This window comes from Onychostoma macrolepis, chromosome 07 (assembly GCF_012432095.1).
Source record: "Onychostoma macrolepis isolate SWU-2019 chromosome 07, ASM1243209v1, whole genome shotgun sequence".
Classification (NCBI taxonomy): Eukaryota; Metazoa; Chordata; class Actinopteri; order Cypriniformes; family Cyprinidae; genus Onychostoma; species Onychostoma macrolepis.
In genome coordinates this window covers 23605502-23621372 of record NC_081161.1, presented here as the reverse complement: position 1 = coordinate 23621372, position 15871 = coordinate 23605502, and the positions used below count along the sequence as shown (strand labels likewise).

At 39.7% G+C, this 15871-nt stretch overlaps 1 protein-coding gene across 3 annotated transcripts; it reads right to left on the bottom strand.

Annotated features, from left to right (window-relative positions):
• Positions 1 to 629: 629 nt before the first annotated feature.
• On the bottom strand, positions 630 to 15399 carry nfx1 (nuclear transcription factor, X-box binding 1). 3 transcript variants are annotated; one of them, XM_058781220.1, is made up of 26 exons: positions 15204 to 15395; positions 13828 to 14703; positions 13411 to 13587; positions 13067 to 13336; positions 12099 to 12260; positions 10604 to 10681; positions 10328 to 10433; positions 9963 to 10034; positions 9734 to 9873; positions 9536 to 9635; positions 9061 to 9278; positions 7604 to 7701; positions 7486 to 7516; positions 7316 to 7398; positions 7121 to 7229; positions 6923 to 7042; positions 6210 to 6289; positions 5850 to 6080; positions 5349 to 5422; positions 5007 to 5105; positions 4633 to 4674; positions 2827 to 2922; positions 2211 to 2277; positions 1962 to 2107; positions 1681 to 1785; positions 630 to 1144 (listed from the first exon to the last, which is right to left on the bottom strand). In XM_058781220.1, exons 1-26 carry the CDS (start codon positions 15223 to 15225, stop codon positions 1069 to 1071), a joined length of 3678 nt encoding a protein of 1225 aa, XP_058637203.1. In that variant the 5' UTR covers positions 15226 to 15395; the 3' UTR covers positions 630 to 1068. The 3 variants fall into 3 exon arrangements, 2 of the variants coding, with proteins under 2 accessions (XP_058637203.1, XP_058637202.1); XM_058781219.1 differs by having other exon boundaries at positions 13411 to 14703; positions 15204 to 15396; XR_009271957.1 differs by lacking the exons at positions 630 to 1144; positions 2211 to 2277 and having other exon boundaries at positions 13411 to 14703; positions 15204 to 15399.
• Positions 15400 to 15871: the final 472 nt, after the last annotated feature.

Genomic DNA, 15871 nt, shown 5'->3' with positions numbered 1-15871 from the left:
TGCGACTATTTTGACGATGCTTTTCATACTTTTCTGGGCCTCGACAGTGATAATTACTTGGCAGTCAATGGGACAGTCACAAACCTCCCGGTTTTCATCCAAAATATCTTAAATTGTGCTCCGAAGATGAACGAAGCTTTCACTGGTTTGGAACGACATATATATTCATTTTGGGGTGGAGTAACCCTTTAAGTTCATACAGCGAACAATCCGTTTAAGTAGCCTCATTGGTGTAACTGATTTTTAAGGATGCAAATTTGTACTTCCCTTGCGTTTTTCCCATGTCCCGTCAGGCTCCATGCAATCCAAGGGTCCAGAAGCAGAGACCCTTGAGTTTCTAGATTTGTCCCATCCCACATTCAGTGAACAATGGTAGTATTCCAGCATTTCACTCATGTTATTACAAACCTCAGAAGAAACTGTTCATAAACCTTCAGGTGTTTCTTGATATAAAAGCGTTGATATCAAGCTCACACTTTTCATAGAAGAAACACATTATGACGGAGTATCATAATATCTTTCCTGCTGGGATCAAAAGAAAGCAGAACCAGGCTACATAATCTTGAAGCAGAATGTGGAGAACCACAATCTATTCAATATTGCACTTAAATCACATGAACTGCAGAAAGTTGTGCTTTCAGAAGTATTTATTGGAGCTGAGATGCAGTTATTTTCATCTTCTTTAACAAGGCATGGTAAAATGAGATTACTACCAACAACCTTCCTGATGCCAATCATGTCCAATTTCACTCTGACTCACTCCTGACACTTGTGTAAGCTGTCTATCAGAAGTCACCGTCAAGGTCACTGATAATGTCAAAGTCTAGTCTCAGAATACAAATACATCCCACATTTCTTTTCAAAGTTCATGTGTGCACAGAAACCACATCAATTTTTACTTCTAGATGTTTGCTCCTTAGTAAACCTAACAAACACTTCCATAAATCATAGCTTTATATTCTCACTCTGTTTGTGTTCTGAACTGTGATGCTATAGTGAAAAGAAGTTTTTGGACTTTGGACAGTTTTATTTTGTGTGATTATTACAGTGATTATTCAAAATTTCATGTCAATCCTGCACATCAAAATAATCAATTGTGGGCTCCTCTTTAGATTGTTTCATCCAAGCATTACTATTGTCGGCCCTGAAATAAATGTGAATAAAAAATGCATTAGTTATGATACACTTTACATTCAACAAAACCCTTCATATTACACGAATACACAAGATATTAAACACATGTACATGCCACAGCAGTTCTATTTATTGTGAATGACAAGAGAGTGTGGTTTTAATCACTCCACTTCATTACAGTATCTGTACAGTAGCTCATATGAATAACCATACTGATAATTTATGATAGAGTAATCATATTACACTAGCATTCAAATTTGTATTTATTTTTAAAAAAAGAAATGAATACTTCAATTGATCAAGGATGCAATGATCAAAAGTGACAGTAAAGACATCTGTAGTAGATCTCTATTTCAAATACATTATTTTGAGAAAGTATCCTGATTAAAATGATTTCTAAAGGATCAGAGACTGAAGAAATAGAGTAATGGCTGTTAAAAAATTCAGCTTTGCCAGAACAGAAAAAAATAAAACACTTCTTTCAAAAACGTTCTTGATGCCCAACATTTGAATGGTAGTCTAGTGGTGAGATGTGTGTGAACATACTTGCTTGTGTGTTGTTTGATGTGAGCAATAGGAGGCGGTGCTCTGGAAACCGATTCCCTTTCAATCAAAGCAGCCAGACTAGTGTTAGGACACACCGATTTCCCCCTGAAAACACAACATGTAAAACAATCATGTTGAAGTGCAACTGACACAAAGACATACACTTAACTGAGAGACACCTTTAAAGTTTACTTGCGTTTGCTTTTATGCTTAGTATTCAAAGAATAGTATTCACTATTACAGTTGGAAGCCCAATCTAAAATTTGACAGTTTCTGCTGACCTGATGGCAGTAACCACAACATTGCGCTTGGGTTCGCTATCATAACTGACGCTTTCCACACCATATGCCTCCGCTAGCTCATGGATAATTCTCCGGTGTTCACGCTTCATAGGTGGAAAACAGTGACTCCTCTTAGGCTGTTTACCCTGAGGAAAAACACAATTACAGAGCTCTGAAAAACGATGCTAGAAGTGCTTGGGGTAGTAGATAGTCAACTATTTATAGTGTGATCGCTGGACTACATTTTACCTTGTTAGCCAGTTCAACTAAATTCTTAATCTCCTCTTCAATTTCACTAACGAACTTGAAATCTTTCCTGAATTAAAAAAAAAAGTTTCAGTTTGAGTATTCAGGCTTTCACTTGGCTCTGTAGTAGACTCAACATTTAACTTATGTGTGTATATTCTACACTTTGTTTTTTCTATAAACTGTCAAAGAAAATGTGCAAGAAGCCAGACTCAACTGGCAATTCTTTAGTGCACAGTTACTAATGATGTTCAGTCATGAGACAAAAAAATAAAGGATAAGCATTTGTTGCTTTTAGAAGTAGGCTACAATCCCCATTTTTGTGTTTGGAACTTGGATGCTTTTAAAAATACAGTCCAGTACAGTTTATACATTTTGCAAGCAACTGAACCTAATAAGCGTAGTGAATCAAACTGCAAGACTGTTTTCAAGAATGCAAGTATTTTTACTTAAAAATAGTCTTGCAATTTGATTCACTACATTTAATAGGCTGCTTAATGGTTGGTGCCTTCATCATGAGCTCTTTCACAGAACTTGAGCTTGGTAATGTCTCATACAACCATGTCCTTGCTTTATGTACTGTTGATACATTCTTGAACTATTTTAGAATTTGAACCACCTTGCATCTTCTTTGAGAGAGTCACTATATTTGGAAGACGCTGACTTGTTGAAGGTATCCACTGACTGATCAATCTGCAAGGCCTCAGCCAGCCGCCTAGAGGCAAAACAGAAAACATCAAAACCTGCACACCCACACATATACAGTGGGTACGGAAAGTATTCAGACCCCCTTAAATTTTTCACTCTTTGTTATATTGCAGCCATTTCCTAAAATCATTTAAGTTACTTTTTTTTTTTTCCCTCATTAATGTACACACAGCACCCCATATTGACAGAAAAACACAGAATTGTTGACATTTTGCAGATTTATTAAAAAGAAAACTGAAATATCACATGGTCCTAAGTATTCAGACCCTTTGCTCAGTATTTAGTAGAAGCACCCTTTGATCTAATACAGCCATGAGTCTTTTGGGAAAGATGCAACAAGTTTTTCACACCTGGATTTGGGGATCCTCTGCCATTCCTCCTTGCAGATTCTCCAGTTCTGTCAGGTTGGATGGTAAAACGTTGGTGGACAGCCATTTTAGGTCTCTCCAGAGATGCTCAATTGGGTTTAAGTCAGGGCTCTGGCTGGGCCATTCAAGAACAGTCACGAGTTGTTGTGAAGCCACTCCTTCGTTATTTTAGCTGTGTGCTTAGGGTCATTGTCTTGTTGGAAGGTAAACCTTCGGCCCAGTCTGAGGTCCTGAGCACTCTGGAGAAGGTTTTCGTCAGAATATCCCTGTACTTGGCCGCATTCATCTTTCCCTCGATTGCAACCAGTCGTCCTGTCCCTGCAGCTGAAAAACACCCCACAGCATGATGCTGCCACCACCATGCTTCACTGTTGGGACTGTATTGGACAGGTGATGAGCAGTGCCTGGTTTTCTCCACACATACCGCTTAGAATTAAGGCCAAAAAGTTCTATCTTGGTCTCATCAGACCAGAGAATCTTATTCAGGTGTTTTTTAGCAAACTCCATGCGGGCTTTCATGTGTCTTGCACTGAGGAGAGGCTGCCGTCGGGCCACTCTGCCATAAAGCCCCGACTGGTGGAGGGCTGCAGTGATGGTTGACTTTCTACAACTTTCTCCCATCTCCCGACTGCATCTCTGGAGCTCAGCCACAGTGATATTTGGGTTCTTCTTTACATCTCTCACCAAGGCTCTTCTCCCTGATAGCTCAGTTTGGCGGACGGCCAGCTCTAGGAAGGGTTCTGGTCGTCCCAAACGTCTTCCATTTAAGGATTATGGAGGCCACTGTGCTCTTAGGAACCTTAAGTGCAGCAGAATTTTTTTTGTAACCTTGGTCAGATCTGTGCCTTGCCACAATTCTGTCTCTGAGCTCTTCAGGCAGTTCCTTTGACCTCATGATTCTCATTTGCTCTGACATGCACTGTGAGCTGTAAGGTCTTATATAGACAGGTGTGTGGCTTTCCTAATCCAGTCCAATCAGTATAATCAAACACAGCTGGACTCAAATGAAGGTGTAGAACCATCTCAAGGATGATCAGAAGAAATGGACAGCACCTGAGTTAAATATATGAGTGTCACAGCAAAGGGTCTGAATACTTAGGACCATGTGATATTTCAGTTTTTCTTTTTTAATAAATCTGCAAAAATGTCAACAATTCTGTGTTTTTCTGTCAATATGGGGTGCTGTGTGTTCATTAATGAGGAAAAAAAATGTAACTTAAATTATTTTAGGAAATGGCTGCAATATAACAAAGAGTGAAAAATTTAAGGGGTTCTGAATACTTTCTGTACCCACTGTATACAGGCACAGATAGAGGGAAAGAATGTGTGAATTAAATCTTTACGTTCACCTGTTCCTCTCCAGTGTAGCACATTCTTGATCACACTCCAACCTGTGAGAGAACGTTACTCCATATATAAAGGTTACTCCACTTCAGCTGAAGCACTTTACTAACAATGTTTACCTTCTGAGGTAAAAGCTTTAATTTAAACCATGGATTATAATGGAGTTACTAGTCACTGACAATTTAATCTCAAAATCAATTTTTTCTTGGATTTTGTGGTTAATGAGTGTTAATTCTGTACCTTACTCTCCTTCAGAGCAGCTTTGAACTTGTCAGGAACAGCAAAAACCACTAATACTGTCATTTACGTAAGGTAAACACTGACCTCTTCTGGATGACTAATAACAAGCAGTCTTGCAAGCGTTAGTGTGTGAGTATACCTGGCCTTTCTCTGCTCTTTCTTTGTGAGCTGTCCAATGTCAACGGACTCTCCCAGCTGCATATCTGACAGCTTACTGGCAACAGCAATAGCTGCATATCTGCAAAATATAGAGATTTGACCTCTGATCAGCTAGAACATACATTTTTTGTCTTGTTTACATATGTATATCATTCATTTTAAATGTATTGGCTTGCTGAGTATGCAATCATCAGTTGGGGAAAAAGAATTAAAAAAAGAAAAGAAAAGAAAAGAAAAGGCTTGTGTCTGCCAATTCATCAATATAAAACTTTGCTTTGAATGTCTATGAAGGATCTGATACTGTAGCGTGGCGTGTTTTAACCTTTGGTAGGAACTGGCTGCATCAGCACAAGGAACGGTCTCTTTCTTTCGGCCACAGTCACACTGCAGTGCCACCTAGAGATTGAAAGTGGGAAATAACTGAGTAAGGCTCTCCATTTTGAACACTGATTTTTTTTTTCAGCATACAGAACATGAAAGTGTCTACAAAAATATAAAATGTCTGAGGAATTTTTGTTATTCTGCTCTTTTGAGCCCGTCTTCTACAATTGAAAACAACAAATCATCTGAAGATTACTTATGACAAGCTATAATAAACAACTATAACAGACCTTTAAACCATTATTTACTCTTTCAAGCCAATGTTTTACATAACCGATAATGTGCGTTTGTCTGTAAGCATGTGCCAGACCACAAGCACCCTGAGGAACTGAAGGAATCAAATCAGGCTACAGCTGAGGAAACAAAGGACCGCTTTGAGCAATAACTGCATGTTCCATCTATAAACCATCGGTGTAGATTTTGGATGAGGGAAGGGCTGTACCTTGGCACTGCAGATGGTGGGTGGACAGGGGGTGTCTGGGTGGCAGGGAGCAGCACAGGGGTGTCCACAGCTGGCTCTAGGGTGAGTGCATGGCTGCTTACACTCTCCCTCTGCCTGGCATTCCCCACGGTGACATATCTTCTTGCAGCGATGAGAACCACAGGGTAAGAGCTTGTCACACACTAAACCACATGAGATGTCCTGCAGGTGGCATGGGATATTACTCCTTTGCTAGGAAGAAATGTGAAAATGGTGTGGAAGATGAGATTTGGAACTTTTCTTGAATAGAGTGCAAAATAGGATTGTCTATGCTTAATTTAAAAATATGAAGACTGTCTTGTTTTAAAAATGTCTCTTTACCTCATGATTACCCATGCACCACTTCTTGGTGAGGTAGGTACAGGGAGGACATTTCTCCTCACTATGGCATGAATGGAACACTATGGAAAAATCATAAACAAAACAATCTGCTTATTCAGCAAGAGTGCATTAAGTGACAAGTAAAGACTTTTAAAATGTTACAAAAGATTCCTATTTCACATAAATGCTATTCTTTTGAACTTCCTATTCATCAAAGAATCCTGAAAAAATATAAAGCATGGTTTCCATAAAAATGTTAAGCAACACAACTGTTTTCAGCATTCATAGTAATAGGAAATGTGGCTTGAGCATCAAATCAGCATATTAGAATGTTTTCTGAAGGATCATGTGACACTGGAGACGGGTAAATTCAGCTTTACCATCAAAGAAATAAATTACATTTTAAAATATGTTCAAATAAACAATGGTTATTTCATATTGTTAAAGTATTTCACAATATGATTGTTTTTACTGTACTGAATAAATAAATGCAGCCTTGGTATCCATAAGAGACTTTTAAATAAATAAACATATTATTTTTTTAAATTTTTAAAGTAAAAAATATCGACCTCAATATTACAGATTGTCCAGCGCAGTTACATACAGACGGGTAACCTTCATAATGAATCATACAGCATATGTGTGTATAAATCTTGACATATATCCGTTAATGAGTATATCTGTGGTTGACTGAGCAGACTGAGCAGAAGTACCTGGATGATCACAATCATGACTTCGGGTACATAAGTTTTTACATTCAGGAGGCCTGGTTCCGCAAGGGATGGGTGGGAAGAGCACAGTCTCCCCACAGTAGCATGCCAACTCATCAAAACCTTAGAGAAAAGACACAGTGCTGTGTAAGAAGAAAAGAGATGAAAATCCATTATGATGATCTTGAAGGCCAGGCTTACTGGTTTGCCAACAAGGCTGGCAGTTGCCACGGTGACAAAGGTCCTGACATCGATGTAAACCGCAATTGAGTTTGTAACCACAAATCACAGAGCACTTATGCTCCACATCCTGATAAAGAGAGAGAATGTTTACATAAACCTTTCTTGTGCCTATTACACCCAGATAAACCTTTCATGAAAATATAAAAGACTCACCACACAACACAACTCTCCACACTTGTGCCTGCCACAGGAGCGCTTCTTGTTGCAGCGTTTCTCACAGGTAAACACCATGTCTTCTGTAAAGGATTACACATTAGCTTTACAACTGCTACTTTGGTACAGTACATACAATTAATTTGTTACACAATTAACTAAAGCCTTACGTTCAGTCTGAATGGCTGCACAAGGAACTTCCTATGAAGACAGAAGAGAGAGAATGAATTACATCTGCAGGTTTCAGAACTTCCTGAACTTTGTGCAGCTGTGCGATAACCGTCTAACCTTGCTGTTGCTGCCACATCTGCATTTAATAGAGGAGGTCAAAGAGCACGGGCCACAGCTGTCCTCATGGCAGAGCTTTTCACACAAGTGGACAGAATCTACAGCAGATCAGACACAATTGAAAGAGAAATATAAGAATTTCCAACCATGTTGAACCTGGGATGTAACGATTCACTCAACTCACGATGTGATATGATTCACGATACTGATTTCACTTCTTTTTTTTTTACAAAATGAGATTTAAGAAATTATAAATGAAAAGGTCTTCTTTTATTTTTGCTTGGACAAAATGCTGAACATTTCTTTGTGTAATTCAAATATGTCAAATAACAAAACTAAATTGAAATTTTAAAACAAACCACAAATCAAATAACTAACACAAATAAAAGAAATTTGTTCATATAAACAAACTAAGGCTTTGCCTGTGCTCTTTCCATTTAAAATTAGAGGCAACCACTGTATTTTAATCACAATACAAACAAAGATGCTGCATACATGCAGCATGAGCTACAATCTAAATTAGATTGTATAATTCCAAAATTTGAAGCAACAGTATGATCTGGTATTAGTGTCGTGAAACTATACTAAATAAAACATGTCTAAATAAAACAAAAACAGCAGACGAGCTGAATGAGATGCAACTTCACTCTCTGTCAGCAGGTGCAGCAATGATGTTTCCGTGGTTACTGCTGTAAATAAAGCAGCCCTGCTTATGAACACTACAAATACATCATGCAGAGGCAAAATGAAAAGAAAATCTAAAGTTATCTAAAGACAGATCCCCTCAGAGATACATTCACATAAACTCCTACCCCCAATGGTATCGCGATTCATTTAACATCTCAACCAATTTGGATCGTCACATATTTGTATCAATTTTCAACCGGCATCGTTACATCCTTAGTGTTATGAAAATGTTAAACTTTTTGCTATTGTAAGACAATGGAAATGACTGAAGATCATCAAGTATTTACTCCCAACTCTGGTCACACTCATTCTTTGAATTTGAAACGAGGAAAAATGTAAATATTCAATATTTTGCCAATAAAAGATAATTTGCTAACAATATATGGAAATGTAGTCTGTTAACTTATAACTCAATCTAAAATTGCATTACTCTAGAACACTCTATAAGTTGTTTCTAGCTGTTTCCAAACACCTATCACTACCTGTCTGCCATTATTCTGACATGCAGTCTCACCCTAGTAAGTTCCTAGGGGAGGGGAAGTTAATGTTTTCGATTAATGATTACAATGGAATGAGAATTTTTTTAAAATAATGACTTGCTCAGATAAATCATTAATAATCAAACACTGCAATATTCCATAAACATTTTGATTTCATGGTGAATTTAGGGTCTTTCGCATCCTTTTAACTGAGATCAGAAGAAAAATTAACAACAAACTTTAATTCCTGTTCAATTTATAAACAAAAGTCGTCCCAAATCAGACACATACCACCATCTCCACATGGCAGCGGCTTGTTGCAAGTCTTGCCACAGGAGGGGATCGGGTCAGTACAGGTCTTTCTTTCTGGGTAGCCGAGCTCCAGAAGCTTAGATAATGGAGTCTGTCCACATGAACAACTGTGCACCAGCTTGGGGCTGAGTGGACATGACTGGCACTGCCCAGGGTGGCATAACTGCTGACAGCGATGGGACTGGCAGTCTAGCATCCTAGAGCAACAGATTGAGAGATGAGGGCTCACACACATTTATTAAAAAACATGCAAAATACACATACAAATGTCTGTATTTACCAAATTTAAAAGGTCAAACAGGCCAAAAAAGAAAACATTAATAAAAAGGTCTAAAACACAAGTCTTATTATTTAAGACTAGAGAACAGTGATAACAAACAGGTCTGCATACAGAACTTGTAAAATGATTAATGTCATACATTGACAAGCGAAGAGATGATTTGTTAGTACATACTTTCCACAGGGCTTGCAACAGGAGAAATATCCTGATCCATCAAACTTTTCACGATCAGTCCCACACGCCACATCCCTGAATGCCACACCACAGAAGCAGGCTGAAAGTGTACAAAGACATGGCAGGAGAATTATAATGCATAAAATTAGATGACTGCATAGACTCTGAAACCAATTAAATGGCACAAGGACTACTTACCTTGCTGAACACGAAGTCGGCAGGGTTGGCATGGCCCTGAATGGCACACCTGTGCACAGAAGTGCTGTGAGCAGTTCAGAAGAGCCCCACAGACGTCCTCACAAAGCAGAGGTCCCGTCTGACTGCAACGAACCTGCTTTCTGCACACACAAGAAATCGGTGTTGTTTGGCCTGCATATATCTGGGTAAATGATTACATATAGAGTTAATTACAAAAAGGTAATTGTACCTCATTCTCCCACAAATGCAGGACTTTATGATAAAAGCTGGACACTGTGGGCAGGGCCCAGGATGGCACAAGCTACACAGAGCAAGAGAAGTCTTATCACGCAAGAATGTCAACACTGAATTGATCAATGACATAGCACATATCATATAAACGTACACAAAATTACAGCTGTGCAAACAAGTCAGTTGCCTGAACAACTAGTTGGGTAATCACTCTTAAGAGAAACACACAAAAAAAAGCTGGTACAAGCAGATGGTTTCAGGTTTACATGAGACTTCTCAAAAACAACTAGTATTTTTCAATCATTGTCACTCAACCTGAGCCAAAACCAAGTAAATGCATTGATTGTGCTGCTGGGCTCTTACATGTTACAGGGGTGATTGCATTCCCCTCCACTCCTCTTTTTCCCACACATATCTCCACAGCTATGAGGGATCTCAGTGCGCTGAAACTCAGGATTGGTCACCTTCCCTGTCCATTAAAATGAAAGATGAAAAAACTAATCTAGAGGACAAAATTCTTCAGGTTTTACAGCATTATTCATTATAAACATAAAGCCATGTTAACATTTTACAAACTGTGAGTGATTTAGAACAGAAACAAAAATATCATGTAAGATGCAGAAACCAAAATAATCTTACCACAGAAGCAGGTATACGAATTAGGGGCTTTAAGTGTCACATGCTGGCATGCCGGACAACGCCAACCTTCAGTGCCATCTGTAAATATTGAACCATTTAAATTTGTTATTAAACTATGAACTAGCCCACTGTATTTAGCTTTTTTTTTGCTTTTCGAAATCATGTCTACGGTAGTCTGTCTGTATAGTAATGTCAAAGTTTCTTTCAAGAAAGTCAGTTCACTCTGCAAATCTGTCAAATTTGTGATGCCTCCAGGCAGCTATTTTAGGCATGCAAGACCAACTCCTATCTACTGAGGAAATACTGAAATCAAATTTAGGGATGCAACGATACCATTTTTTCAGAACCGATCCGACCCCGAAAATTCTGAATATCTGCTGATACTGATCCAATCCAATACCAGCGCAGTTAAAAAAAAAAAAAAAAAAATCAATGTACAATTTCTTTACTTATGTGTGTTGACCTGATCGTCACTCTTTTGTGTGTTAAACACAATCTACTACGTATAGATAACTTCATTTTAATGAAAAACAACAAATTAAAAATATATAATCATATTCTATGACAAAAATACTATAATAAACTAGGTTACTGGATAATTCAGCAGCTAAAGTTATTCTAGAAAAATCACGGGTGCACAATTTTATAAAATCTAGTGAAACATTTTTATTTACAAATAAAAGTGAGTAAGTGTACGACTAAATCTGGTAAAATGTTACACATTGCTCTTTGTATTGTTGTAAAATGCATACATGGAAAAACAAGTAAATACATTTATATATAAATATATACAATAAAATTAAAAGACATTTCCTTTAAATCTATAGCACAGTAATGAAGGCAACAACATATGATAGATAGGTGCAGAAAAGTATTATAATACGAAAGGCTCGAAGCAACACGGAGTCACAGTGCGCAGGCTGCGCAGCCCTCTGAGTCCGCATAGAAAAGTTCAAAGTACAAAGGGAAGCGATATTGATGCGTAGTGTATTAAATCTGTGCGATAGTTTGAGCCTTTTCTTTTAACAGTTTTAAACCTCAGTTACTGTGCGCTCTTGAAGAGAGTTTGACTGTAGTAACCGAACACAACACGCAGTTTGATTGTTGAATGGAGGATGACAGATAGCCGCAGCGGAGAGAAGAGTTTACTTGAACTTGAGTTTAACGACTTAAATATTCATCTGTACCTCACATTAAACTATGGAACGGCTTCAGAACACTTAGACTATGACTTTATGGTGCTTTATAATGTTTTTGTGATTTCGTGGGGCTTAACAATAACACAATATCGGATTTGGATCAGTCTCATCTGACTGATACCCAATCCGCAGAAAATGCCAGTATTGATACCGATCCGGAGTATCGGATCGATGCATCCTAGCCAAATTGTGCATTGCAGATTCTCCCATTCGTATCAATATGAGAGCACCGTCTTTTAGTGCATATACAGTCTTTGGTAATGTCCCCTATCATAGGTGAGAGGCAGTTGACGTACCATCAGCTTGAGATGCAGGTGAGCGAGCCCATTTCTTGATGCAGTTAAGGTGGAATACATGGAAACAGCTCTGACAGCTCCAAACCGGAGCCATGACCCGAATCACTTCACAACAGACCATACACTCATACTTCTCCTCCGTCAGCTGCTCAATTAGACAACCTATACACACACATATAAACCTGTAACTAAGAGAGACACAGTAATACTATCTAGAAATTTGTCCATTATTGATTATCGTACAAAAGAGTTAAGGGTATCGCTGTAAGTGACAATAATTTGTAAAGAATAAAACAAACACTTGTATATTTGCAAAAGTCCTGGGTCCTGTACCATGGAGCTAGCTGAACAAAATCTGGATTACATGGTTGGTTTGAAGTTGAAAAAACCAATCCAATCAGGTATTGTTAGTACCATGATGCTAATTATCAACTTCCTCTCTAAGCTCAGGCTTTAAACTTAGTTAATTAATAACTATTGAGGATTTGAAAGTGTGATTGTGTGACATTAGTAATGAACAGCCAATCACAAGCTGTGCAAAACTGAAAATGTGATTTACTTCTCAAAATGTGATCCCACTTCTGCTGAATATTAAGAGAAAAAATGGGAACAAATAAAAGGACATCTACCTACATCATAAAGTTAAAACAAGTTATTTTGTAGTTGATTATATCTATAGGTCAGTTCACAATAACATTTTTAAAGTTTTATATATTGAGTATACTGTATATAATTACATGCATTTAAACTAAAGTAATTTCATTGCGTCAGAGAGATCACATTGCTCAGAGCTGATTGATGCAATATTAATTTTAGATTGCTTACTCAAAACAAAACCTGCTACAGAGCATGTGGTGTTAGCCGTGGAGCTTAAGTTATAAGGCAACAAACACTTTGTGTTTCCAGGATTGGCACATACTAATCTAAACCGGCTTCATGGTACAAGCCCCTGATCTAAAGCACATCACCTGTGTGGGTTTCTTTGCTTTTGGGAGGCTCCATGCACTTCACCGGTCCGTTCCGTCGCTCAGGAGCCCCGCCTCTTCTCGGCCCTGGATTCTGCAGTAGTGGCCTTTTCCCTCTCGCACCTCCTCTGTTCCTGTTGAACTCCTCACGGCTTCCACCCTCACCTTCTGCACCTCTCCTCTCCTCCCCTCTCCCACCTCCTCTGTTTCTGCTAGACTCCTCACGGCTTCCACCCTCACCTTCTGCACCTCTCCTCTCTTCCCTTTTCCCACCTCCTCTGTTTCTGCTGGACTCCTCACGGCTTCCGCCCTCAGCTTCTGCACCGCTCCTCTCTTCCCTCTCCCACCTCCTCTGTTTCTGCTGGACTCCTCACGGCTTCCGCCCTCAGCTTCTGCACCTCTCCCACCTCCTCTGTTTCTGCTGGACTCCTCACGGCTTCCGCCCTCAGCTTCTGCACCTCTCCCACCTCCTCTGTTTCTGCTGGACTCCTCACGGCTTCTGCCCTCAGCTTCTGCACCTCTCCTCTCCTCCCCTCTCCCACCTCCTCTGTTTCTGCTAGACTCCTCACGGCTTCCGCCCTCAGCTTCTGCACCGCTCCTCTCTTCCCTTTTCCCACCTCCTCTGTTTCTGTTGAACTCCTCACGGCTTCCACCCTCACCTTCTGCACCTCTCCTCTCTTCCCCTCTCCCACCTCCTCTGTTTCTGCTAGACTCCTCACGGCTTCCACCCTCAGCTTCTGCACCGCTCCTCTCCTCCCCTCTCCCACCTCCTCTGTTTCTGCTGGACTCCTCACGGCTTCCACCCTCAGCTTCTGCACCTCTCCTCTCTTCCCTTTTCCCACCTCCTCTGTTTCTGCTGGACTCCTCACGGCTTCCGCCCTCAGCTTCTGCACCGCTCCTCTCCTCCCCTCTGATCAGAGCAGGCTCTCTTTCTCTCCAGTTACCCTCAATCCCATAGTTAGGGGCCGGCCCTTTCCTCCAGGAATTGGGATGCATGCGGCGATCTCCACCTCTCCATCCCTTATGGTTCCTCTGCTCAGGCTCCGGATTTTCCTGAACTGCTGCAGGCTTTGTATCTCCTGCACCAGCCTGGTTTTCCCTGTTCTCCACTTGGTCCTTGGGCTGAGGCTCCTTTATCAATCTCTCAGCTCTTGCTTTATTGGGCTGTTTACGTCGGCTAGCTTGATAAGACACTCTAACGTCGGCTTCCACAGTTGTCCTTTCTTTCTTCTCCTCATCCGTGGATCTATTAGAAGTGGGTGAGTTGGGTCTGTGGTCCCTTCCTGAGCAGTCGTTATCACTTCCAGGTTTTGTCCATCTCTCATTCGGAGCACGATGGTCATTGATGCGCCTACCATCACCGCGTCCTCCTCTTTGTCTTCCTCCTCTTCCTCTACCTCTTACATCTCCTCTGATGGGAAGTTCAGGAGGGGGAAATGTATTATTGGCTGGGTTTTCAGACTCATCTTGACCGTGCTTGGTCACATCGGACTGTCTAAAGTGATGATGAGGCCTAACATGTTGAGCCCTCCAGTCCTGAGTGTGGTGCTGCTGCTGCTGCCTGTAACTTCTAGAGTAGGGCTGGTTGGGTTTAGCTTGTGGTACAAACTCAGCAGACTCTGGATTCAACTTCGATGTGTCTAAAAGTAAAGACATACAGTTGTCAGGCTTATTTTCTGCCCTTTGACTTTATTATTGAAGCACTATCTATAAAGCCATGACTGGATTCTTAGCATGAACTGTACATTCTACACTGACTCAGCTTTTTTTGCAACAGGCAGTCACATGGCAAAGATAAGACTTGACCTGCCATTCTCTTTACTGTTAGAAGGTCAGAAATATAATTCATGAATTTACTGACACTCTTTTCGTGCTTTTAATTTGTTACACATTGACAAACCAACTTCCTCCCGCTTCGTCCTTATGGACGTGACATGACGTAAAGTGATGATGGCTGGTAAAATATTCCTCTGTAAACGGTCAAATAAATCGCGTGAAGATCATCTCTTTTTTTATTTAGTTAGATTTTCTCAAATACTTAGATAATATTGCTTAGGTGAGAGGCCGTAACCAACCACACTTCACTACAGTTAGCCGTTAAGAGGCGAAAAGCCATAATTAACGTTAGTTAACCGCTTACCTGTAACGGAGGCTTCAGCCATTCAGACGAAACTCAAGCCAGTTTAGACGAGATTTCCTCAGAACTGCGGAGATTATGATAATTCAACCGAGAAGCCGATAAGAAGATGAATTGTTTAATGTTTATGAACTACACTGAGTTGGTGCTAGTTGTGCTAAAACTGCTCGTCCAATCAGAGGACAGAGATCGCCGACAGACAGACACGTGACTGTAGCGTCACAACTGTGACTACGTAACAACTTATTTACATCTCAAAATTGTCGAAATATAACATGTATTTTATTATTATTTTTATGACAACAACAATGCTAATAGTATGCCTAGTTACATGTACGTATGTAATTTGAATTTGACCTTTATTGAAAAACTTTTTTCCCCCCTCATACCTTGGCATAAACATATTTCAGTGTGCACTTTGACAATTAACATTTACAGAAATACGTTAATCAGGATTAATTCTTCAATAAGAATTAAGACACATTGTTTTATGCATTCAATATTTTTCTCATAAAGACAATAGTCGTACTGAAAATCGTGCACGCTCACTTAATAAATACTCCAGGAACGGACTGTGTCATTGGAGATCATATTACTAGCAAAAAATTGTGTTTAACACAAGAAAGAAACTCATAAAGGTTTGGAACAACTTGAGGGTGTGCAAATTATGA